Here is a 25,474-nt window from a genome sequence, read left to right on the forward strand (position 1 = left end):
GGTACTCAATTCGGTTTCCAAGCCAAAGAGCCAACGCTGTCCGAAGACATTTCAGTGGTCATGTGGCCGGCATGACTGAACGCCGAGGCACATGGAACACTCTTACCTTCCCACCGAAGCAGTACCTATTTATCTACTTGCAAATTCTTGCTTTCGAACTGCTAGGTTGGCAGGAACTGGGGCCAGAGACGGGAGCTCACTCTATCATGCGGCACTCGGGTCTCAAACTGCCGAGCTACAGACCTTCCGGTCTGCAGCTTCAGCATCTTAACCTCTGAGCCACTGCAACCCTTTATCAACATTAGACTTAGATGTCTAGTATTGTAAGTGTTAATGAAGAGGCCTAGGTTTCAGAATCTCCACTCATCCTTGGAACTCACTGGGGGACCTTGTTTCAGTCATACACCTTCATCTTAACCTCCCATGCAGTATGACTGTGAGGGCAAAGGGGCATTAAGGACTGTGTTATATCACCCTGAATCCCTTGGAGTCAGTGTAAAAAAAACACCAAATGCATAGTACACAGAAATACTTCATGGTTTCTGTGCATCACTCTGGGAATTGATCATGTACAGACTTTGCACATCTCTTCACTCAGCATTAGGCCATAGATGCTCAGCACAAAGTGAAGCAAATTTCTTTTTAAACCTGTCCAAGCTAGTGGCCAGTTTACTTGGGTAATCTGCTCTGAGGAGGTGAGGACAGACAAGTTAATTTGAATTGGTTGGTTTGGCTTTTCTCTGAAAAATGGATTGGAGCTTAAGTCTTCAACTGTTCCATACACAAATGTTGGATAAAATATTATGTAATACAGTGAAATTGAATGTCCACTGTTGGATGTGTAATTCATTTTATCATGAGTGATGGTAAAAAAAAAAAGCCACATCTATGCTATATTTTTGTTCTGGTGAGGATTGCTTTCAAGATAAAGATACTTTGGAGGCCTTGCACATTTTGCACTAGACTTGTGCTAGCCTGGTTGAATAGTGTTTGGTGGGTTATGGGCAGCAATACTTGTTCCATAAGGGTAGACAAGTGTTGCATTTGAGCCTTTGGGAAAAGATTATTTCAGTTGCAGTCTGCGTTCTCTTCAGTCACTAACATCTCAGTCATGTCTCTGGGTTGGGACTTAAACACAGTTGTGCTGGTAGAGCTCAAAAATATGCCAACATTGTGGATTCACACTGGTTGGGCATCAAAGCTGCATGATTTTCTGCAGTATCCTAGCCAATTCCTGCCACTCCACCAACACATCACAATGAAGAATAGGATTACAACTGTATCTACAGCCAGTCCCAGCACAAAGCCAGGGAGCGTGTAAGCACCAATCAAAGTGCATAGATTGTATTATCAAGGTGTCCATCAAGATGCACATTATGTGGCTACATTGTGTACGTTAAATTCTCTGAATGTGAATAGCTAGTGTGAACTCTGGAGAAAGGGTACTTTGCACAAACAATCAAAGCTAACAATTCAGAAAGGACAGACAGTTCTGTTCTCAGAACCATTTACAGGTACCTGGACATAAGACACACATGTGTTCCATTCAGGGGTGATTTCATAGAAAAAGACGTGCAGGAGCTCATTAGCATAACTCATTAGCATAACTTATTTGCAAATGCCACACACCCCTGACATCACCAAAAGTGTGTCAGAAGGCAACACCCACCGCTCAGGCTCCACTGGACTGTTTTGGATTGCTAGCAATTGGGGGGGGGGAACGTGCAGATCTGTTCTCGCAGAGGAGGGAGAGCTTGTACCTGAATAAAACTTGGTCTTCAAGGTGCCACTGGACTGTCTTGGACTGGGGGGGGCAGGGGGGCGAGCTCTGCAACTTACCTAGCTGCTTCTTGCTCTGACTGAGGGCTGCTGGGAGCGGGGGGGGGGACTTGTTGCCTGTGCCCGCCCCCTGGGCGGTTTACTGCCAGAGCTCCGCTCCTGTGCGCTCCCACAGGAAATGACTCCTGGTTCCATTGGGTTGGATCCTGACTTAGTTTTCCAATAGTATAATAGAACTTTCCTGCCTCCCCCTCTCACTGCAGTCCATAGATTCCTGCAAAAATGTAGCTTCTAGGGGATAGGCCCCCCCGAGGAATATCGGGGGGGGGATCTGCAGCGGGAAGGGGGGAATAAGCAGAAATTGTCAATTCAGTCTGTATCCAACCCATTGTTACTTCTCCAACTGGGGCTGAAAAAGCAAGACACACTCCACACAAATAAGCAAGGGAAGGGGGTTCACCAGAGGGGGAGACCGTGTCCCAAAACAGGTCTGTGGAATATCATCCATTTCTCCTCTAAGTACCTCAAGAAAAGTGATGGGTATTTAGAACACACAATATCAATAGCTACAGACCATGTCACCCCTTCTGTCCTCTTGTAATTATATTATGTGTTCTAGTGTAACAGTTCTCCTTTACTCAGCAGGCATTGGCAGTGTTCCCCATACACAGGAAATGAGATAAGCAAGGAGTCAGCATGGAAGGAGCCCCAGTTGGCAGTAAAGCCCCAAAGGGAGATAAGTTCTTCCCAGGGCCGGCATCAGCCTAACTTGAGGTGGGGAAGTTGCCAGGGCCCAGGGCTTCCAGCAGGGCCCACTGCTGCCTACGTCTTGCCCATGTATCTACCTCACCACCTGTCAGTGCGCTTCCCCTCCGTCCCCTTATGATCATTCTGCCACCCACGCTGCTGGCTGCATGTACTGCCCAGTGCTGCTAGGGAGAGTTATACAGGTGGTGCATGGTAGTCGTGCTTTTGGTGACCACAGCAGCACCGCATTCCCAGTCACCCACTGTCTGGCATCATTGGGGAAAAGAGCCTGTGGGTGGAGGAAGGACACACAAGGAGGTATGGGATATGCAGGTGGCTGGGCAGGAAGGGTGCTATAACTAGGAGGGTGGTGGTACACAGGGGATGGGAAGGGGGCTCTGGGCTAGGGATGTTCAAAAATTGCCATTTTAATTTTGGTTCAGGTTTTTTATAGGGCATGCTTTTTGTTAAGCTGGCGTTTCAGGGGGAGGAGAGGTTCTTGTTTCAGTAATTTAAGAGGGCACAGTTTTCAGGTTCCAGAATTCCAGCACCCAACAAGCGTGCCTTCTAGAGGGGAAAATACCCAAACCTTAGATTTAACAGGAACCCCCCCTCCCCCGGAGGGGGAGGGAGGAAGGGAGAGAACAAGTTAGCTGGGGTTTAACAGCTGGTAGTCTCCCTGCCTCTAGGGGCTAGTCTACCCTACTATATCCCTTTAATTTTTTTAATGAAACTGGGCAACCAGGTCTCCTGCCCCCCATTGCCCTTCATATTTTTTAAATTGAAAAAGAATACCCCATTGCTTGCCAAATTATTCACTTATAATAGATAGGACAATAAGGATACCCAAAGACTGAAACACTGGAATTATAGTGCCCATCTATAAGAAAGGTAATAAAAGAGATCCTAATAATTACCGGCCCCTTAGTCTTGTAAGCCATATTAAGCAAGCTTGATGCTATCCAGCTGAAGGAGACATTGAATGAGTGGATTGAACAAAACAAGATCCTTGGAATGGAGCAGGCGGGATTTAGAACGGGTTGCTCTACTTCGGACCACTGTGTAGTTCTAGACCATCTTATAACTAAATACTCCATTAATACTTCCCTCTCCCTGTAAACAGCCTTTATTGGTTTGAACAAATGAAAAAGAATGGCCCTGGACTTACCCTGCTGGTGAGCACCTCAGGCCTCGACAGCTAGAAAATGGCTACTGGGCCAATCAGTGGGCTCCTGACTGTATGGATTCTTGCGGCCACAAGATTGGCTGGTGTGCAGGTCTGAGAATCTCCTGCATGACTTTGCAAAGCGCCAGAAGGCATCCACTTACTGGTTGAACATTCCAGACTATGAATCTTTCGACTTGGTGGTTTTACAGCCGATAACCAAGGACCCAAATTGACCTCAGGAATTGGGTCAAAGGTTGCAGTGTATGATGAAATTAAACTAAGTGATGTTGACAGGAAGACCCTGGCATGCTGATTTGTAATGCATTAGATTCTCATTCTCTATGGTTTCCCATCTCTTCTGGAAAAAATTTTGAGAAGTCAGTGGCAAAACTCTCAGTGAAGTAAAGGTCCTGGACTACTCACTGGCTAGAATCCGTTATTCAGCTCACCCCATTGAAGTCATTAGGACTGAAGTATGTGTAACTTGTTGCAGGATTCCACCCACAGTCTCTTTTACAATCTATAAATAGGATGGATGATGATTGTAGGAGCTCGTAGCAAGTGTGTACTTGACATTTTAAAATGGATGCTGTGCGAGAAGCATCAGACATAACGTGTTGGGGAAAAATCATTATCTGCGTTACAGGAAACTAATAGATTAGAATAGTCAGGACTCATAGTGCATCTGCTGTTGACAGGATCTGACTGTTTCAGTTTACTTTTGACAAACGGTTTGTTTAATCTGGTACTGATGCATAGTTTTACTAACGGGATAATTTGTAATGTACCAGACATGATCTTTTTGAATTTATATATTGTGGTCAGTCCAAAAGAATCTAGGAAATGAGTTCAAATTGTTGGCATAAGTTCCATACTGTTTAAGCGGGCAACTATTAACCATAAAAAGAACAGTTAAAGAGGACTGAAGCATACTTTTTTTCTTTGGAATCATGCTCTATCACAATGGTTCAGAGCAGGTTACAAACTAACATTTCTAGCAACGTAAGGTGGGAGGGTCAGACACAAGGCTTAGGAACTTTATCAAGTTTTCAGTGGTCCCATTGTGGTCTGTAGCTACTAGCCCTAGCAGGTATTTAATCATCTTGAGAACTAGCAAGAAGTTTATGAGGGAGAGGGAGAAGAAGCTGCTATAAGCCCTTAGCATGCCATGGCTGGATGAAAGTGAGTGTAGTGAATGTAAGAAAGTGCCACAGGATGTAGAGTTCTGGAAAGGGAGGGAAGGCAATGGAGAGCTGCACTGAGATCAGGAGGAAAGGAGAGCTGCAAATTGGTAGTTCTCTCTAAACCAGGATTTCCAAAGCATGGTTTAATCCTGGTTTAGAGGAAAGAAAACGAATTGTAATTTGTTGCATGGACATGACATAAACTACTATTGTCATAAAAGGGGAACTGATTAATTTCTGAGAGGTGAAAGAAGGGGAGAGGGAGATCACGAGTCTGAGAATCAACCAGACTCATTCCTGTAGTCACAAACTGGTTTATCAGTGAATCTTGATAGAGTAATAACTCAATCCGCATCTTTTTTTCCTGAAAAGTGAGTCCAGAATACAGATATCTTCCTTCCAGCACAGTGCTCAAAAAAGTGTTTGTGAGGCTTTTTGGTCGTCTTCTTCTATCAGGAATAAGTGACTTGGAACAGGTGGTAGTTATTACTAAGTGAACTAACAACAGTTTCCCTCAGCTCTTGGCCTTAATCTCCAAGTCCCTAACTGACAGCACTTTCGTGATTCTAAAACATATTTTTCTCTGAGCAAACATAACCCTAGCAAAGTATATAAAACAGTCTAATTATTCTGTAAGTACAGGGGTCACACCAAGCACCTGGGACCCTGATCTCTTGTGGTGAACTGTCACTGCTGAAAGGTGTTAATGAAGGGCTTTGACCATTGCATTACAATGTGGAAGTGGTATCAGATGCGTTTTTCCTGCATAAGATGCTATTGGAGACAATATAATCATCTCTTCCTAGAGTAACGCCACAGTGCTGAATGGTGGCTGTTCGTGGCATTTTAAAAGATGAGTTCACTGCAGTATTCTTAGTCGGCTGAAAAGGAGTTAGATGCTATGAGTTATGGTTCAGAGGAAATCTTGCAAACACTGTAATTTCTCTACTCGATTAATCTACTTATTGTTAAAGGTGTTAAATACTATTTCTCTTTAAGAAATAAATTAGGCATCCCTGATACCCAGCATTTTGTTTCAGTGTAGTTGCTACTGTGAAGCCACAAGATAAATCACTCCAATTGCTTAATAGCTGGCTCAACTTTTCCTGCTATACTGGATTAATTGTAGATTTCCAGTGAATTTTTCCTTGTATCTTGCATTTTGCCTCTGTCATGTCTGTCCTTTAAATAGGTATTTGAAATGTACACAATTTTCCACTTTCCAGTTCTCTGCAAAATAACAAATCTGACATTTATTTATTTATTTATTACATTTATATCCAAAGTGGTCTCTCACCACCCAGATCTCCTTTGCTTCAGAGTATCGCCTCACCTGCCTTCAGGCCATGCCTTGGGATTGCAACTCTGCATGGAAGCCTTTAGGTGGTTTCCCTGTATATGATGCCATTTTCATCCTGCCTTTCCTTCAGGAGCTCATCAGTGCTGTACATGATTCTCCCCTCCATTTTACCTTTACAACAACCTGTGAATTAGATTAGGAGACTTGCCCAAGATCATATCAGGACAGGAATTTGAACCTGGCTTTCCCAGTTCTAACCCCCACTTCTTACTGGCTTCAGATGTTAGAATCAAGGTATCTACATGCCCATGTTTCTTGGCAATCATGAAATGCAGGAATTTACACATCTCCACATTCAGAAGCTAGGAAAAACAACAAGGTTTTTATGTGGTGTCTGTGCAGAGTCAAGTAAGATGTCTGCCTTCTGTTGATTTGCCATAAGCACCACAGTTCAACACATGGGCACCTTGCTGTTTATCCTAGCATATCCTAGATCTGTCTCTCACTTCTGTCAAAATCTGGGAGGTGGTAGAAGAGTCGTAAAAGGTTGAATGATGGTGAACAAACAAACTTGATCCTGACAAAATAAAGCAGGAGTCCTGTGGGACCTGAGAGACTAAAATAATATAATTCAGGCAAGATGTAAATACTATGGATTTTAGGATAAAGCTGGTATGGTATAGTTCCTTAGCCTGTTCTAGCCAATGTTTTTGTTTCCCCTGTAAAATATGGCCAGGGGACTTTTGCGATGGAAACCATTTTCGAGTAAGGAAATCAATGAGAACTAGAGGTGGGGAGTTCAGGAGTGAAATCAAGTAACAGGTGAGATAAAGGGGAGAGTGTTCTTTTGTTACTCAGGGTTAAGGCAAGAAGATGGGCCTTATTGGGCCAGTATCTAGGTTTTCAACTGAGCCAGGTGGCATCTTTTCTGAGCTATCAAGTTGCTCACAAAGACCCTCCTGAACAATCCTCAGAGAAGTACTGACCACAACTTTGCCAGAACAGATTGGCTGGTTACAGGTCAAGGGGAAGAGTCTAATGGAGGCAAAAAGGCCATGGCAGCTCCATTGTTTGTGGAAATCCCTCCCCTGGGATGTCCATAGGCCAGCATCTTTCAAGACCTTTAAAAAAAAATCATTCCAGTGGCCTTTCATTATGTTTAATTGTCTTTATTTTATGCCTGGGGTTTTAAACAGAATTATAATGTTGCAATGGCTTTATTGATTATTTGAGATTTCTGTATTTCTAGTCCTACTATAGTGTTTATCAGATGGGTTCTCCTGTTGATTGCATTGACTTACAGTGCCTAATCCACCTTTAGTCTCAATAAGAACGGTGAGCTGAAAATAATAAATAAAATATTGTTGGGGGGGGTTGTCAACTGCTTTATACATTAACAGAAAAATAGGCATTCCAGTTGCAGAGAAAAGAGGTCTACCACACAACATAGCTTTTCTACATGGGTATTGCATTTTAGGAAATGTATGTAGAATGTGTTTTGTGAAGAAGGTATACATGTTTGTCCTGCTATGTCTATGTGTGGTTAAACAAATGTGCATTTTTCACAGATTACAGAATATACCTTTTTACACATGCATCTTCTCTTGCATACTGATGTCTTTTGTGTAGCAGATAATTGTATAAATGCTACCTGAAGCTGTGTGCGTGTGTGAGATAGAGAGAGCACACAGAGACATCAGTAAATCACCAATAGGAAGATTACTGTCTTCTAATGTTAAATGTTTCATATTGCTGCTTTACCATTGGTCTGAATTGTGAATGAGTGCCTCATACAATAAGATGCTGATTGTTTCCGGAATTGGCTGTGTTGAGGATATTTAGATAACATCATGTTTGAATAACTTCCTCTCAGGAAATTCTTGACCTGGGATATTAGCCAGGCGGGCAGCACATCCTGAAACAGTATGAAACGTGGTTCAGGTTTTCTATCAGGGGCTCCTGGTAGAGGTGACTCATTCACTCTTCTTTCGCCATATTGTTGCTTGTTGCTGTCAATGATTTAAGGGACTGCTTAGTGCATTTTTCATATTGTTTTAAAGAAGAAATAATATAAAATGCTTTAGTAAACTGTGCTTATTATGCTATGTAAGGGACCACTGTTAATCAAGAGTTTTAAAGTGAGAAAACTGAGCACCACTGAAAGACAAACTGGCTTTGGGGAGCACATACATGTATTGTGCAATCTTTGGTGTTTTTAGAAGACTGGTAGAAGGTGTGCCCTCCCTCTCTGAGATGGGTCCCTAATTTTTTTTGCACCCCACACCTATTTATCTGACCTTGCTAATTCATCAGTAATTGGGAGTAGTCCACACCCACGCTGATTGTACTGATTACTGATTGGACTGAATCTTGTTTTTGAGCCATGCTTTGCAGAGTAATGTAACACACCTGTGCCTTGGAATGTGTGGCTGTCTGGCCGCCCTCTAGTACTCCCACCCCATTCTGTTTGTACTAATGTATGTGCCACAATAAATTAGTCTGTAAAGTTGCTCAATACTCTCTGTTGTTTTGGCTACAGTCGTTTTAACATGCCAGCCTCTCTCAAATTTGCCACCACTCAAAACCTTCCTGAAGGGAATTAAGCCACAACACGTACTATTGAATACCAGCTTATAAAGAGACACCTTAGAGACTATAATAACTCTGGAAATCAAAGCTCTGTTCCCTGAGAGAACAGGAAACAAATGTAGTATGATTAATATCAAAAACCTTCCTGAAGGGAATTAAGCCACAGCACTTACTATTGAATACCTAGCTTATAAAGAGACACCTTAGAGACTAGAATAACTCTGGACATCAAAGCTCTGTTCCCTGGGAGAACAGGAAACAAATGTAGTATGGTTAATATAAAAAATACATGTTGTTCTAGTTACCTAATGTAGTCGCCTGATAGCCCAGCCTAGCCTAGTCTCATCAGACTGGCAGGGTCAGCCATGGTTAGTACCTGGATGGGAGACCACCAAGGAAGTCCAGAGTTGCCATGAAGAGGCAGGCAATGGCAAATCACCAATGGCAAAGCACCTCTGTCAGTCTCTTGCCTAGAAATCTACATGGTCCTATGAGTCAGTTGCAACTTGATGGGACACTATTATTATTTAGTTACCTTATATAAAAGGGAGATGTCTCTGGAAAGTGTGGTTAGGAGTAGACACAAGCCCCCTCATACACACCTGGACCTGGATCAAGGGAGGCTTTCACAACCCCTCAATAGCCTGTGTTTGTGTTAGCAGAGCCACATTACTACGTACGAACAGGTTTTTTTCTTGTGTTGAGCCCCAAATAGAAAGCAAGAGAGAAATGAGACTATCTACCACAATGCACCACTTTCACTAGTCACATGAACACATAAGCATTCTTTTATACTGAATTGGACCATTAGTCTGTCAAAGTCAGACTTGTCAAGTCTGATGGTTGAGATCTTTCACATCACCTGTTATCTTTTAAATAGAGAGGGCAGGTGTGGAACCTGGAGCCCTCTGCATGCAAAGCAGATGCTCTACCACTGAGCTGCAACCCCATCCTTTAAGTCAAGAAAATGCAGAACTATGCTGTGGTAAGAGAGAGGAGAGCAGTGTGGATGATGTGTAGAAACATCCAGACAAGTTCTGTGTGCTATTCAATGCTCATTTGCATTGTTGGGAGTGTGGAATGTTTGTGTTCACTATGTTGGATAATGAATTCCACTGATAAAGTCACCATTGTATTTTCAAATGTTTTTCCTTCCTTGATAAGTAAAGTTTTTGTCCAGTGTACAGATTTTTATGGAAATTTTTCTTTGTGTAAGAGAAGAGCAACAAAATGAGGATGGTTATAGAAGCATGATGAGCCCTCAACCTAGTATCTAAAGAAACCAACAGCTCTTGTATTTTTATCCGTTTTCTACAGGTTCTCTCTTTCTCTGTATGTGTGTGGCTATTTTACCCCAGCTACTAAGTATTCATGGTGGCTTATTCAAGCATCCTAAATTTAAATTTGCTGTGTTGCAGGTGGCTTCTGGTGAATGCAATGAGGACACGGAGGTTTTCAACATCACGCTTTGTACTGGGGATGAGCTGACTTTAATGGGACAAGCAGAAATCCTTTATGCAAAATCCTCAAAGGAAAAATCACGGCTCAACACCATCTTCAAAAAATTTGGGAAGCTGAATTCCATCAGCAAATTAGGCAAAGGAAAAATGCCATGTCTGATCTGCATGAACCACAGGACCAACGAAAGCATTAGCCTTCCCTTTCAGTGCAAGGGCCGCTTCAGTACACGCAGTCCTCTGGAGTTGCGAATGCAAGAAGGCGAGCACACAATCCGCAACATTGTAGAAAAAACACGGCTTCCTGTGAATGTGACTGTGCCAAGCCCTCCTCCAAGAAATCCTTATGACTTACATTTTATCCGTGAGGGGCACCGGTACAAGTTTGTGAACATACAAACCAAGACTGTGGTGGTTTGTTGTGCTCTGCACAGTAACAAAATTGTTCCAATGCATTTCCCACTGCACTTGGCTCTTCCCAAATTTTCCCTCCCAGAAAGCCTTGTGAAAGGGGAGATATGGCACGAAAGTTTCGTCAACCACTGGTTTGGCCTTTGTGAAGAGCAGTTTGATATAGATGAATATTCCCGTGCTGTAAGAGATGTGAAAGTGGATTGGAACGAAGACTGCAAAAGCCCCCAGAAAAGTCGGTGCTCTAGTCATAATCACGTGCCCAACTCGCTTAGCTATGCTCGAGATGAATTGACACAGTCCTTCCACCGCCTCTCAGTGTGTGTTTATGGAAACAACCTACATGGGAACAGCGAAGTGAACCTTCATGGTTGTAGGGATTTGTGTAATGAGTGGGCTTTATTTTCTCATGATGCTTTACAGTACCAAGACTCATGTGATGGTAGCAGTGACTATCTTTTCCCTGAAGTCAGTGACGATTCGCTGTGTTTACCCGCCAAGCCAGAACTTCCTTATGAAGAGCTGTGGCTGTACCAAGGGGGTGGGAAAACAAGTGATCAGCCTCTTACTCGCACACAAAGTGAAAAGAACAAATATGACAGCTATAGGAGCTCTTTCCGGTCCAAGTGTGGTACTTCATCTCTTCCAGTATCTGGCCCTTCAACTGTAGCGTCAAAGTCTTCAGATGTTTCCCTACCTCCACCACCTGTGCCTCCAAAATCTGAAGCAGTAAGTCACATTCATTCTTCTTTCTATTCAAGAGGTTTGGTGAATCCAGGTTTCAATCTGAAAGAATTGCTTAGCCATTTTGGACAAATTGGAAAAGCAGAATATAAATATTCATAATAAAAGCTTGGCACAGGATAAACTTAATCCCCATCATGGAATAGCTATCCCTACTACCGTTAACTTGTTTTTTGGCTGAGAGCTGTTTTACTTTAGGTGTTGTTACTTATTCTTTTATCTAAGTGATACCTGCTATGTCTTTGAGAGCTCAGTATTTTTCCAAAACTGTACTTCATAAATTGATTCTCTTTGAGAGCTCAGTATTTTTCCAAAACTACTTCATAAATTGATTTTGGAGCAAACCGCAAGTACCTGAAAGCAGTGTGTGTACCTCATTTTAGGCATCTGATTTAATTCCTTTGCTGATTTTCCATTCCGTGCCCCTTGTCTTTCTGACCTTATACACATTAGCCATTTTGTTCCCCGAATGCAATGCCGATCATGCTGTTCTTTGAAGCAAAGATTATATCCACTACAGGAGTATATTGCAATACACTTTGTCTACTACACTAGGCAGAGAAATACAGGCAGTGGGTGAAAATATAGCAGACATTGAGCAGAACAATAGTGATAGAATTTTGTCAAATGGCTAACTCTGAGGAAGGCAAGCAAGAATTCGTAAGAGTTAAAAGTAGTTCGAGATGTGCTTCTCATGGTGTATGCATACTCTTTTAGGCCCATTGTTGCCTCTTAGACAGACAGATCAGTGAAATAACAGAAAAACCTACAAAGGCTGAATACCATGATCCTGATTCCTCTTTTACAGTATAATCCTAGGCAGAGCTATGCCAGTCTAAACCCATTGAAATCAGTCAGTTTGAACTGGTATACTTCTGCAAAGGATTGAACTGCTTAACTGATTTTGTTTAAAAAAGGAAGAAGCTATAATCAGAGAGCCATTGTGATAAAGTGGTTAATGTGTTGAACTGGGACTGGCAAGACCTGAGTTCAAATCCCCATTTAGCCATGAAAGCCACCAGGGCTATATCATGCTAGACAGCAGTTTATAAACTCTGATCTGATTAAACTCTGGACTGTTGTGATGTCTGAATGCAAGTTAAGAACATAAGAGAAGCCAATGTTGGATCAGGCCAATGGTCCATTCAGTCCAACACTCTGTCACACATCAGGAGGTCCATCAGAGGGGCCAGGACACTAGAAGCCCTCTCACTGTTGCCCCCTCCAAGCACCAAGAATACAGAGCATCACTTGCCCCAGACAGAGAGTTTCTATCTATACCTTGTGGCTAATAGCCACTAATGGACCTCTGCTCCACATGTTTATGCAAGTCCCTCTTGTAGCTGCCACCACCTCCCGAGGCAGTGAATTCCATGTGTTAAGCACTCTTTGGGTGAAGAAGTACTTCCTTTTATCCGTTCTGACCCAACTGCTCATCAATTTCATTGAGTGCCCACGAGTTCTTGTATTGTGAGAAAGGGAGAAAAGTACTTCTTTCTCAATCTGCTCTACCCCATGCATTATCTTATAAACCTCAATCATGTCACCCCTCAGCCGTCGTTTCTCCAAGCTAAAGGGGCCCAAGCGCTTTAACCTTTCTTCATAAGGAAAGTGTTCCAACCCTTTTATCGTCCTAGTTGCTCTTTTCTACACTTTTTCCAATGCCTAGCAAACTGATTTGGGGGTACATAAATGGGATTTTAAGATAGGGCTGACACTAAATTGTTGAGGTGGAAAAGGTGAGAGAGCTGATGCCAGGCAAGAGGGTAAGGGGAAGAGAGGTTTAAAGATTTTATTGGTTTCAGAGTTCAACAGTTTAGGAATTCAGTGAATAAGCCAAGTTGGAAACTGGAGGCAAAAGGGAGGCTGCTACTTAGCCAAGAAGAAGAGGCTCATCTTGCCCTAAGATTCTCTCCCCCCTAACCCCCCCATTTAATGCAGCCAGTTAAAAGAAAGTGGACTGCATATATGATGAGGCTTTGCCAGCAGTGGTGGCATGAGGGAGCTAGGGATAATATCCAGGAATACTGCTTGAAGACAGGAAAGGAGGGAATGCTTAACTGGAACTTACTAACAAGCCGTGATCTGTTATATCTGCCTGGAAGACTAACCAGGGCTTGAGGCAACAAAATAGTTTAAACAGACCAAGTTCACTGCGACACCTGAATGCAGCCTGGGGGGCCTCGAGCCAATCATGTTATCTTGTGTACCTTACAGGATGGTTATGAGGGTAAAAATATAGGAAGGGGAACGATCTACACTGCCCTAAGTTCCTTGGAGCAAAAACTATGCGATAAAAAAGTGAAAGAGGATCTATTCCTAGCCTTGAATACCTAAAAAAGTCTTGTGTTTACTAAGAATGGCTCCAGTGTGAAAGCGTCTTAACCAGCCTTTCTTTCTCAAGCTCCATGATGAAGGTGATACTTTTTCCTTAATTCAAGCAAGTGATCCTGCTGTCAGGCATCATGTTCAATGTGTGTGGCAGACAGTGGCATAGGGTAACTTCTGTGAGGTTAGAACAAAGTTAGAGTCCACTGGCACCTTTTAAGACAAAGTTTGATTCAGAGTGTGAGCTTTCGTGTGCACGCATACTTCATCAAACATTGAAACGGAATTACAGATCATAGTTGTATATAGAGCGGGTGGCTTGTTAAATTAGCAGGCAAAATAGTGAAGTTTTTTAACAGATAAAAAGAATGACAAGCTTGGTTTCTGATTATCTGTTTGGGTTCAACTGGGGGGGGGACAACATGGGTAATATTTCAGAACTGGAGATTGATTTACCCTAAATTGTGAGAATTTAGTCATTAGATCCCATCCATCTCCTTTCTAGCATGGAAGCAAACTTTAAAGCAGGGTGTCAAACAAGCCATTATCCTTGTTAAGTCCTGGAGGGGTGTTTGTTCGAGTGTTGTAATAACTTGTAATTCACCAATTTCCCTTTCCATTCTGTTCCTGAAGTTCCTTTGCAATAAACAGCTAATTTGAGGTCAGCCATTGAATGTCCTGGAAGTGGCTGAAGTGTTTTTCTACAGGTTTCTCAGTCTTGTGATTCCTGATGTCAGATTTGTGTCCACTTATCCTTCGGCATAGGGTTTGTCCGGTTTGTCCTGTGTAGACAGCTGAAGGGCAGTGTTGGCATTTAATGGCATATACAATGTTAGAAGATGAGCAAGTGAGTGCGCCTGAGATAGTGTAGTTGATGTTGGATTCAGTGGCAGTGTTGTCTGGGTGTATATGTCAGCAAAGTTGGCATCTAAGTTTATTGCAAGCATTGGTACCAGTGACCATGTTCAAATTAGATGTGGTATTATTGCGGGTGAGGAGATGTTTGAGATTGGGGGGTTGTCTGTGTGCAAGAAAAGGTTTACTTCCCAGTACTTGTGAAAGGGAGTTGTCATTATCCAGTAGAGGTTGATGCGTTGAACTGTTTTGAGTTGAGAGTTTCATGTGACCACAAGGGGTGTTCTGTTATTGGTGGGGGGGGAGCTTGTCTTGTAACAGGTTTTCTCTGAGTACCATTCTAGCTTTGTTAATCTGTTTTCTGACTTCATCAGGTGGATACTTTAGTTCTAACACCCACAATAATACAATATATCATTTGGAACTGCTAAGCAAGGTAACTCTTATTACTGGTTTAATCAGAGATAGCTTGCTGCTTTTTCATGGTATGATATTTAGAGAGTATTTATAATGTTCATGTATAATGAAAATTGATTACATTAGTGCATGTGTTGAGAGAGACTAGTTAATTGAATAAGAAAGCAAAGTCATGTTTAAGATCTAGGATTCCATAGTGAATTCTAAACTTAAATTAGAACTAGTATCCATAGACTATGAATGAGAGCCAGCTTACTTGTTACAAATTCCTTGTGCCCACTACATGTCCTGTTGACAGATGTGCTCGAAACTTAATTTCCAAATCAGCATGGGTCCTGTTGAGATCAAACCATGACGAGAAGGACCTGTAGCTCTCCCCACACCATTTTCTTGAAAATTCTCCAGGGATTCTCAGTTGCCTGTTATTGAAACTTACATGTGGCCAAGCAGTACACCTAACTTTCCCCAGCTGGGAAAATAGCAGCTTCCTTGGGCAATTTTAGCATGAGAAAATGGCATGGGGGAAGTTAAGCCCCTTTTCCCAATGTTTCCGATACAGATTGGGCCCCCATGCACCTGGGAATTAAGTTCTGAGCACAGAACTCCCAGAGCATGTTTGCCAACAGGACCTGTGGGGAATGTAAAAACTTCATAATGTGTGGATTGGCCCTGAGCCCTGCACATAAACACTAAATAGATGTTACACATTACTTTAGAAGTAATGCTCTTCAATGATATTGGTTCAGATATTCAGCTGCAAGACACTGAGTGCTAAGAAATTCATATAATGTGTGTGTGTTTGTGTGAACTAGTTCTTACAAGTGTGTTTGTGTGGGGTTCCAAAAGGGTTCTGCCTGACCTGGGTAGCCCAGGGTAGCCCGATCTCATTAGATCTTGGAAGCTAAGTAAGGTCGGCCCTGGTCAGTATTTGGATGGGAGACCACCAAGGAATTCTGGTGTTGCAACACAGAGGCAGGCAATGGCCTCTTGCCTTGAAAACCCTACCGGGGGTTGCCATAAGTCAGCTGTGACTTGAGGGCAAAGAAAGGGTTCTGACAGGGAAGCAGAAAAATACCTATCTAGAGTACCTGGGGGGGGGGGTTCCTCTAAAAGGAAGTTCCTGTATTGCAGCAGTGGAAGAATGCATGCCTGTTACCTTGTTCTATCAATGAAATAATTTTTATGTACAGTGATGTACATAATGGTTTGTTTTTTCTTTCTTGAATGGTTTCTTAAATACCCTTTTGGACATATTACCTAAAATGGCATATCTTCAGAGTTTGAGTTAAATCAATTTCTGAGCATTCCTGGGGAGCAACATTGAAATGGTATGAGATTTATGCTTGAATTCAGTAACAGGAGCAAGCACAACTCGTTTGTGTAGAACTCTGCACTTATTTAAGCATTATAGCCCGGGATGGAGGTCATGAAAAAGCACTTCTCTCTGGCCATTCTAGGTGCAGTTTACACAACATTTAAAAGCCTCTTTTCCCCCACCAGTGAGAATGCCTCATTTCTACTCTAGCAGTGTAGATAACTGTCAGTTGCTGGATTTTGAATGGGACTTTAAATGTTAAACTGGCCACATAAAGCCCTACCTCTGGGTAGTGTGCTTTGGCTGCCTCCTTGAATGGGCGTTATAGGCTGTAAATTAAGGCTTTGGAGTTTTAATTCCATGATATGTATCATTGCCTAATATTCAGTTTTAAAGCACATATTCAAGTGCAGTCTCTCATACAATTAATGATTTCAAAAGGAACTGGATCCTAACCAGTCATGCTGTTACAGTCATGTAAACTAACATTTCCTTGGTCCACGTGTACCTTTGTTTATTCAAGGCACGGGCTGTTCCAGCCACAGTGTCAATGGGGCTTTCATAACGCAGATACTATCTCATGATTCCTTGCAGTTCCATGTATATTCCTTGCCTCCTTCAAAATAGGGGGATTGTTTTGTCATCTCCATTTGGCTACAAGGTAGCATCAGTAATATCTGGTGGTATGCTTGAATGTAATTATACATGGCAGATTGCCAGTTTTTATTTATCTGAGCTTATTATGTGTGAATGTTAAATAAACTATTGTCTGTAGGTTCAGATGTGTGCATCCATTATACAATACAAAAAAAAACCCCAAAAAAGCCAGAAGCCCTAGTGAAGGGTGTCCATAAAGTTCACAATAAACCACTTGCTGAAACAAGAGCAAAGCCTGTGTCTGTTGGGGTAGCCATTGTGGTCAGATTCAACATGCCCCAGATCCCATCATCCTTGTATGCATGTCACTGGTTTCAAACTAGCTCCCTATAAACCCACCTTTACCACCAACACACATTAAATCAGTGAAGATTTGTGTTAATGGTAACTTTCTGTAAGCTTTTGGGGTGGGGGGTAGGTTAGTGATAGCTTTCAAACACACAGTAGCATATATGCATATTTGTTTCAATAAACACTAGACTTTTATGCTCTTAAATGGGAGGGTGGAGATGCCCTAGGAAGTAATGAAGGTGTTTAGGTACTCAAAACCTTTCCTCTTTGAAAACTGAATTTAGTACCTGTCACTTTCGATGGTGTGCTCTCCTTCTTAAAAACATATATTGGAAGTGGCCACTACCCATACATGTAATGTTTCTACTGTCAGGAAGACGTGATGCAACTACAAAACTTTCATTGACCTTCCAGTCATTAGGTATCAGACATCCTGCGCTGGTCTGTTTCTTCTGGCTTTTCAGAGATGTATTCAGCCATTTTCACTACCCCTAGATCAGGTCTTTATAATGCAAGTAGGGAAGTGTAACTTCAGGTTTAGGAACTCTTAGCTTGATCACATTGCCCAACCCTGCAACATCTTTGACTACAAAAATATTCAGATCATCTTGCCTAGTCACCATTTTTAAAACTCTAGCAGTCATCCTTCTGATCATATCTCAGTGTTTGACAGTAAATGAGCAGGTTAATTTTGATAACTTAAGATGACTAACTAGTTTATGCAATTTTAGAAGCATTATTGTAGGGAGAGAGATCCTGTCAGTGTTCTGCAACTTCCGTCATGTCTCCTCCTGCAAAATTAGCTGTTCTTTTTCCCTTTTGAGGTTCAGTTATTTTCATTTTGCACTTAGTAGTTTAAATAACACAAGTTACTATAATTTTAAACATTTTTAAGTTATTCCCTGACTGCTGAGACAAAGTGGTTTCATAACACTTTCAAGTAACCCAAAAATGAAATTTTTCCAGTGATGGAAGAGGAACTATCCTCTCTGACATGCCTCTGCTCATATGAGAGGTCAACTTATAAGGAGCCAAATTCAATAGAATTGTAGGATCATTTTTCAGTGGTTACTAAGTGCCCTCTGCTGGTAACACACAAGTAAGCCAGCTCAGCTATATATTCTTTAAGAATGGAGATCTGTTGCCAAGAACACATAAAACAATAGTCTGGCAGTATTCCGATTTTTTAACAGTCTCTTAGGTGTTGGGCTACCATGGATGTGTTTGTGTTTATCGTCTTTAAAAACTGGGACATGAGCTTACCATCTGCTTCTTGAGTCAAACAGTGTTATTTATCCGGCTTCCCCAGCATTGTCTTAAATATTTAACAAAGCTGGTGCAATATAGCAGCTATGGGTATGAGGTGTGAGCCCCCTAATTCAATGAGAATATAATGAGAATAAGACAGTAGGGAATAAGGCAATAGTACAATGGAAGTGTTCAGCATCATTCAAGAGGGCTCTTTTCCATGGAGGAGTGCCATGGTTTTAGTGTTTTGTTGAATGCGTGGAATGGCATTATTCAGGAGAGCATATTTATAAAGGGGGTAGTGGTAGGTAAAAGGGGGGATGCTGAGTAAAATGGAATTGGTTATTGGATATAATTTTGCAGTCCAGTTTTATTGCACGGCTGGTATGTATTATGCTGGTCTGCACTATATTTTTTTCCAAATTCTGCAGTCCCTTTAAGTCTCAATGAGAAAGGCAAACTATAAATTAAGTAAGTAAATAATTGACTCAGGCAAATTGCTGTTGTCCAGCCTTTGGCCGCCTACTCATCTGAATAGAGGGACATATAGGGTTCCTGTAAGAATTACTGGGATTATTACTGTGGAGTTCTTTAGAGTGTGCTATATAATGGCTAAGTATTCTTCTCATTTAGGTTAGAGAGGAATGCAGGCTCCTGAATGCACCACCTGTCCCTCCACGGACTTCAAAGCCCACATCCACCAGTCCTTCCGTTCTTCCTCGAATGAACAAAGCAGCACAGCAGCAGACTCGTTCTCCCAGTCCCACGCTTTCATACTATTCTTCAGGGCTGCACAGCATGTAAGTAAGGAGTGCTTCCTTCTGGGGCTTCGCCTGGTTTCAGTAACCGATGCTTGTGTTAACTCAAGCGGGGTAGCCTTCCAAGTTATTTGTTTGTTTATTTGTTTTATACAACATTTCCCTAACCATTATACATTTACTAAACAGTAATATATTTTGTAGTAACATATTTTGGCCTTAACATTTAACAAAAATGTACACAGGTTTTTTTATATATATACATATGGTAATAGTCACTGTGTGAACTAATGATGAATTACAGTCAGTGTTACAACCTATTAGGGAAGACCAAATAAGTATATGGAGACATTTTTGATTGATGACACTATTCTATGACGATTGGTCCGTGCTTACACATGTGGCAGGGTTGGGAAAGGCTTCTTTTTTGTTTTGTTTTTTGGAGACCTACTTCCAGTCAAAGCAGATAGTACTGATCTATGTGATGGCTTGATTTGGTAAGACTGACTTCTCAAGTTGATGGAGAACTGTGCATAATTCAGGCTTCATTTTAATAAAAGCAATATGAAGATTGCACAGATAAATGTAACAAGAATTCCCAAGCAAATGGGAGAATTCTCTGTCACCCTAGACTCTTGTATCTTCCTTAGAGTCTAGACTGAAGTGGGATAGGGGAGGTATCTGTTGAAATATATTGCTCGTTAATTGGATTGAATCTGGGCTTCATTCTTGCAGTTCAAATATTCTTTATCATCCCACTTTCTCTCTCCTGTACACTTAGACAAATATGCAGAGTTCTCTAACTTGACAGCTTTATTGACATGATAAAATGTGGTGAAACTTGTCTAGCATGTAAGTGGGGTTTTTTACCTCCTCAAAAGGGAGTAATTACTACCTTGTAGCAAATGTCAGGTGCTGTCTTGGGAACCAGTTGGATTTCAGTAGCTGGCAGGTATGGTGAAGTCATAGGATATGGTAGGAAGTATTGCAAAAGCAGGAACCTTTTGCATATAATTCTTCCCCAGCTAAAGACTTTTGTAATGAAATTTGACATTTTATATTGAGTATATTTTATGGAAGCCAGAAAATCTGGGATGGTGGTTACAGACAACTCTCTGTGTTGGCATAGATTGCATTTTTGTACAGTGCTCTCTTTAGCATATAAATTTCTAACCTTGTTTGATATTTACATAAATATGAAAAAGGCGCTCTTAACTCTGTTGTGGGTGTGCACAGCAGTAGAGGTGCTACAATGGGGAAGACAGACGTTTCAGTCTATTGCAGCGATAGATTGCCAAATAAAATCAGTGAGAGCCAGCTCTGTTTGGTAGGGATGTGGGTTCAGGGGATAAGTGGGCGGTCAGATTATTTTCATCCTGATACCTTGCTGAAAATAGGGAATGAAAAAGAAAACACTGTAACTCAAGAGGATGCTTAATTGTTAGGGGTGCAATCCTTTCCTTTGTGGGCACAGAATGGGGAGGTTTTGCCATGGGGCATAATAACCAAAACTTGTTCCCTTCTCAGTTTATGTTCAGGCTGCCATGCCTTCCAGATCCCAGTCCAGTGCACTCAGGCAGGGTCTGTATGCTTAATGGCATCGTGCACTGCCTAAATGTGGGCTGAGGAGAAGGGAAAACAGCGCTCTGATATGCCCTGTGGGGGAATCCCTCTATTTACATTCACATGGGAAAGATTGTGCCTCAAGTCACTTTATATTTTAATTTCTCAGAGGTTCTTTATTGAGCTTTTGGCACTATGCACATTTATTTTAAATCTAATTGATTAAAAAGCCAACGATCAGATAAAAATGCAGTTCCCTGAATGTGCCAACTATCACATCACAAAATTCAAAGCCCACATCCACCAGTCTTCTGTCCTTCTTAGGTGACACCTCTAATATGATGTCTGTGGGCCTAAGAATAGGGAACGAAAACATAGTGAGCGGCTTTATAGATGATGTTGCATGTCTTTGCTTATCAAATGCAAGCTGAAGCCCTAAGCAATAAAGTTATCTACTCTCCTTGAAAAGAGTTCAGGGGGTTATTTTGCCTCTTGTACCATCCTTTACCCAGTCTAATTTCTAAGTTTGAATTTATGCTGCACAAAATCTTTAACTTAGGTTTCATTTTAAACATCACTTTGGAACATATTAGACTGATGGACAAAGTAAAAGAATCCTAACATGACAATTAACTGCTAATGCTTTTGTATTAATTTTCTGTCTTGCTTTCCCCCCTTAATTTAAAAGAACTTCTGCAGAAGAAGAGGTGGACAATCCTACGGAAAGTGCTCCTGTCGCTTGTTATCCATGTGGCACGGTGAAAACTGACCAGAAAGATCTTAGCAGCAAATTGCCTTTTGGAAGTCCCTCTGCTGATGCCCTGTCCTTCAGACTGTCATGGCCAAATCATTTTTCTGGGGGAGCGGAAGACCTTAAAAGAAGTGATTTTCTATTGGATCCAAGCAGGAGTTACAGTTACCCAAGGCAGAAGACTCCTGGCACACCAAAGAAAAACTGTCCAGCACATTTTACATTTGACTTTGACAAATGTGAACTTCCTGCAGGGGGAGCTCTGCCAGCCACGACAGACTTTGGTGGTGGTGTTTCCATTTGCCCCAAGTCTGCAAGTTACTCTCTTGAGTGCACTGATGAGAAAAGTCTTGCAGTAAGTAGCACACCGCAGTCTCTCTCATGCCCTGCCTTACCTCCGCGTGCACCAAAAGTGGGGGATGAAAAGCCAGGTCTTGACCTGTGTCCACTGCCTCTCAAAATAGATGGTGCTGAAGAAGAGCCTCCAACAAGCTCACCAGTTCTTTCTGAAGATCAGTATCTTGGTCAAAAGGGCAGGCAGGACTTATTTGCAGTTTCCTATCCTTTCTCATCTCCTCTTCATCTTCAGCTAGCACCCAGGTCTTGTGGTGATGGCTCTCCTTGGCAGCCACCTACAGATTTGTCTGGTCTCTCTATAGAGGAAGTTTCTAAATCATTAAGATTTATAGGCTTATCAGAGGATGTTGTATCATTTTTTGTTACTGAGAAGATCGATGGCAATTTGCTCGTTCAGCTCAATGAAGAGATCCTTTCTGAGGACTTCAAGCTAAGCAAACTACAAGTTAAGAAAATACTGCAGTTTATTAATGGCTGGCGGCCTAAAATGTAGTACTAAACCATTTGGCAACACTCAGAGATGTGCTAGAAGCACCAGGGCTAACAGTGTCTCCCATTTTTTTTGCACTAAAATCTTTGTGTATGTGTGTGTGTGTAAATAGTAGCAGAAAAAAAGTCTTACTATGCAGATACTTTAAAGTGGTTAGCAGACGTTTTCTACATAGTGGAAGCATAAAGGTGTGCCTTGTGCATCCCCGAACATTCAGCAGCTGCTAAACAGTGGACATGAAAGGGAATTTAATTTGTACTTACATCGTCTGTTAAGACATCATATATTTATTGTTCTTGATTAGGCAATGCTGAGCAGCACAGGAATCAGTTTAATTCTGTGTTCTTATCAATAAATGTATTTCCTCTGGGATTTTTATTCTGAAGGCTTACGTACTATGCCTTTAACATTGCTTTATCCAATGGAAAGTGTTCACTTCCCCTTCTAGCAGTTTTTATAACTGTTTTCTTGAAATGTCTCCTGTAAAATACACAGGTATGAAATCTTTTTTTTGCAACTCATTTAAATGTAGGTATCTTGAGATAAGATTCCTTGTTATATAATGTGTGAGGAGTTGAGTCCTTATTCCTATTCAAAGTTCATGAAGCAAAATAAAAATAACAACTTGCTTAGCTCCAAATGACCTCCAGGTGCTGCAGATTTCTCATGGGGAAAACAAGTTCACCGTATAGCTCACTGCTTATTCGGAAGAGAACTTTGTTTCTTATAGAGTTGTTGGAGGTGAGAAAACCTATACAAGCTCCTGTGCTTGAATAACCTACTGACAACTAGTAGTTTTAGAAATCATGAATGATCAAATTGTTGGGGCTCGGGGATAGAGCTTACAGATTTCACTAAGAGCCCTCCCTACTGTGCTTCCCATACATTGAGCACTGATTTCCCACTGCCTTGTTCACACCATATATTCTATTCCCTGGGACTTCCTTACTCTTGTGGCTGCATCCTGCTCAGTCATTACCACTTCGGAGGTTGGGAAGGGGGCAGAGCTGTGAGAGGCAAGACAGCAGGCTAATAGAATCATCTGTGAATGAGATCTTTGATGGCTCTTTTGGCCTTAGAATGAATCTGATGAGTAGTCCTAGCAATTCACTTCCTTCTTACTACAAATTTCCAATTTGACTTATCATGATATTGCTCAGTACACCCTAAAAATTACTGTGATCAGAGCTGGTAGATCCTTTCACTCAGGGTTCTCTTGCATAGCATACAACAGATATAGAAAGTAAATGCCCAAGTATCCTGTAGGGTCAAAAGCATAGACAAGAGGTTGGATCCAAACTAAACCTGCAGTGTCCACCAATTCCCCCTTCCCACTACTGACATACTTCCTTTGTCATTTCTTCATGGTTCCCTATTTTCCAGGAAGAGAATTTTATGGAGATCAGTGGGAGGCAGGAAAGGTCAGTTCTGCCACTGGAATCTGGAATCTGTCTGGATGCAAACCATACATATTATAACATACTATTTTAAAGACTTTGTTTTGGAAAATTCATTTATCATTAGTAGAGAACAGACAACAATCTGAATGTAATCATTTTTACAACCATTTGGTAGATAACCAAAATGCCTTTCTGTATTCTGAACAATTTTTGATACCTTGCTTTTGCCGCTAAAAAGGGATCAATAGCCCTCTATCTTAGGTGTAACGTACACAATGAGAGGATAGTCTATATTGCAGGATAAATTTAGGAGGTGAAACCATAGTGTACTGATTTTAGAAATCGTTCCAAGCGCTTGGCTGCTGTTACTTTCATTTAAAAATGTAATTAGAAAATACAAAGGCTAACTTAACATTTGGGGGAGGGGAGTTGAGTTAATTTGTTGCTTGGGAATGAGAAAATTGAGGTATAAGTTTTAAATACAATTGTATACTGCATTTCTCAATTTACAAATTCCTAATGTTGTTTTCAACAATAATAAAACACACTAAAACAGATCCATAAAAGACTTCAGAAAGTAAAAGCAAAGCAAATTCAGCAGCAATAGAATGATTTATCTACCACTGTAATTAATTTATCAAATACAGCAATAAAAACAGTAAAAAAGCTATCGTAAATGGTGGTAGTCAACAGCTGTATCAGTGACAAGAGCCAGTCATCAAAACAAACATTAAGAAAACATCTGCACAAACATCCAGGTTTTAACATGGCACTGAAAGATCAACAAATTTGGTGCCAGGCATAGGGTTATAGGGGGGGCATTCACTAGGTGTAAGGCAGCATTCCTGTTCCTGAAAGAGACTGTGGATGTCCTAAACAGGGTTATGCTCTTGTGACTATTTGAGCAGTGGACTAGCTAGCTTCCCCCATATCTTGCATTATATGTTTATCCAGGTGCCCTGTTCTTGCTATAGTAGACAGCAAACATAAGGAAGTTTTGGTTGAGGAGGAATCTATGTCTGACACATCACTACTAATTCCACTGTTCATTCATTTAGGGTTCAACAGCCACAACAAGGTTTCATGTTGGCATGTAATGCAAAAATAATCAGATCTAATTTCTATCTGTGGCTTTGTTGCAGTGTTGTTTTAATATAATGTTCTCAGTATTGTGCCCAAAGATAGCAGAGGAAAATGAAACTGAAGACTGCATACAGAAAGAAAATACTGAATATCTGTTTATAGAGGGCATGACTTCTGTTTTTGGAGTCTTGGTCACATTCATATAACTGCTTCCTTACACCCTGTTTCCATACATGTTGACTTAGTAGTTGAGTGTTGGTTTCCCTAGCAGTTTCTGTACACATAATCAAAAGCTGCCATTAGACACATACTTAAGGAAGGAGAATCCAGTATAATTGGATGGTAGTCAGTTCTAGCAATGTTTGTGATCACAGTGTTTAGCAGAAGTGCTCCTGTGATCACAAAGGGTTGGATCTTGGGAGAAGGAAAAGGAAATCCCACCTAATCCACCCTCACTGAAGCTCATTGTATTATGGTACATTTTATTCACTAAGGTTTCCAAAACCACAGAGAGGGGTTTGGGGGCAAGCAGCAGCCTGCTGGGAAAAAGAGGAGGTAAAAAGGAAAGATCTGCTTTGCCAG

At 41.4% G+C, this 25,474-nt stretch overlaps 1 protein-coding gene across 1 annotated transcript in view; it reads left to right on the forward strand.

Moving 5' to 3' along the window:
• GAREM1 (GRB2 associated regulator of MAPK1 subtype 1) overlaps window positions 1–22,482 on the forward strand; it is a 105,502-nt gene extending 83,020 nt beyond the window's left edge. Inside the window, exons 4-6 of the mRNA XM_015414557.1 lie at window positions 10,186–11,364; window positions 19,124–19,290; window positions 21,500–22,482. Coding sequence (XP_015270043.1) covers window positions 10,186–11,364; window positions 19,124–19,290; window positions 21,500–22,412 — 2,259 coding nt within the window. The 3' untranslated portion in view covers window positions 22,413–22,482. The remainder of the gene's footprint in view (window positions 1–10,185; window positions 11,365–19,123; window positions 19,291–21,499) is intronic.
• Window positions 22,483–25,474: the final 2,992 nt, after the last annotated feature.

The sequence above is a fragment of the Gekko japonicus genome, unplaced genomic scaffold (assembly GCF_001447785.1).
Source record: "Gekko japonicus isolate JY-2015 unplaced genomic scaffold, Gekko_japonicus_V1.1 scaffold559, whole genome shotgun sequence".
Classification (NCBI taxonomy): Eukaryota; Metazoa; Chordata; class Lepidosauria; order Squamata; family Gekkonidae; genus Gekko; species Gekko japonicus.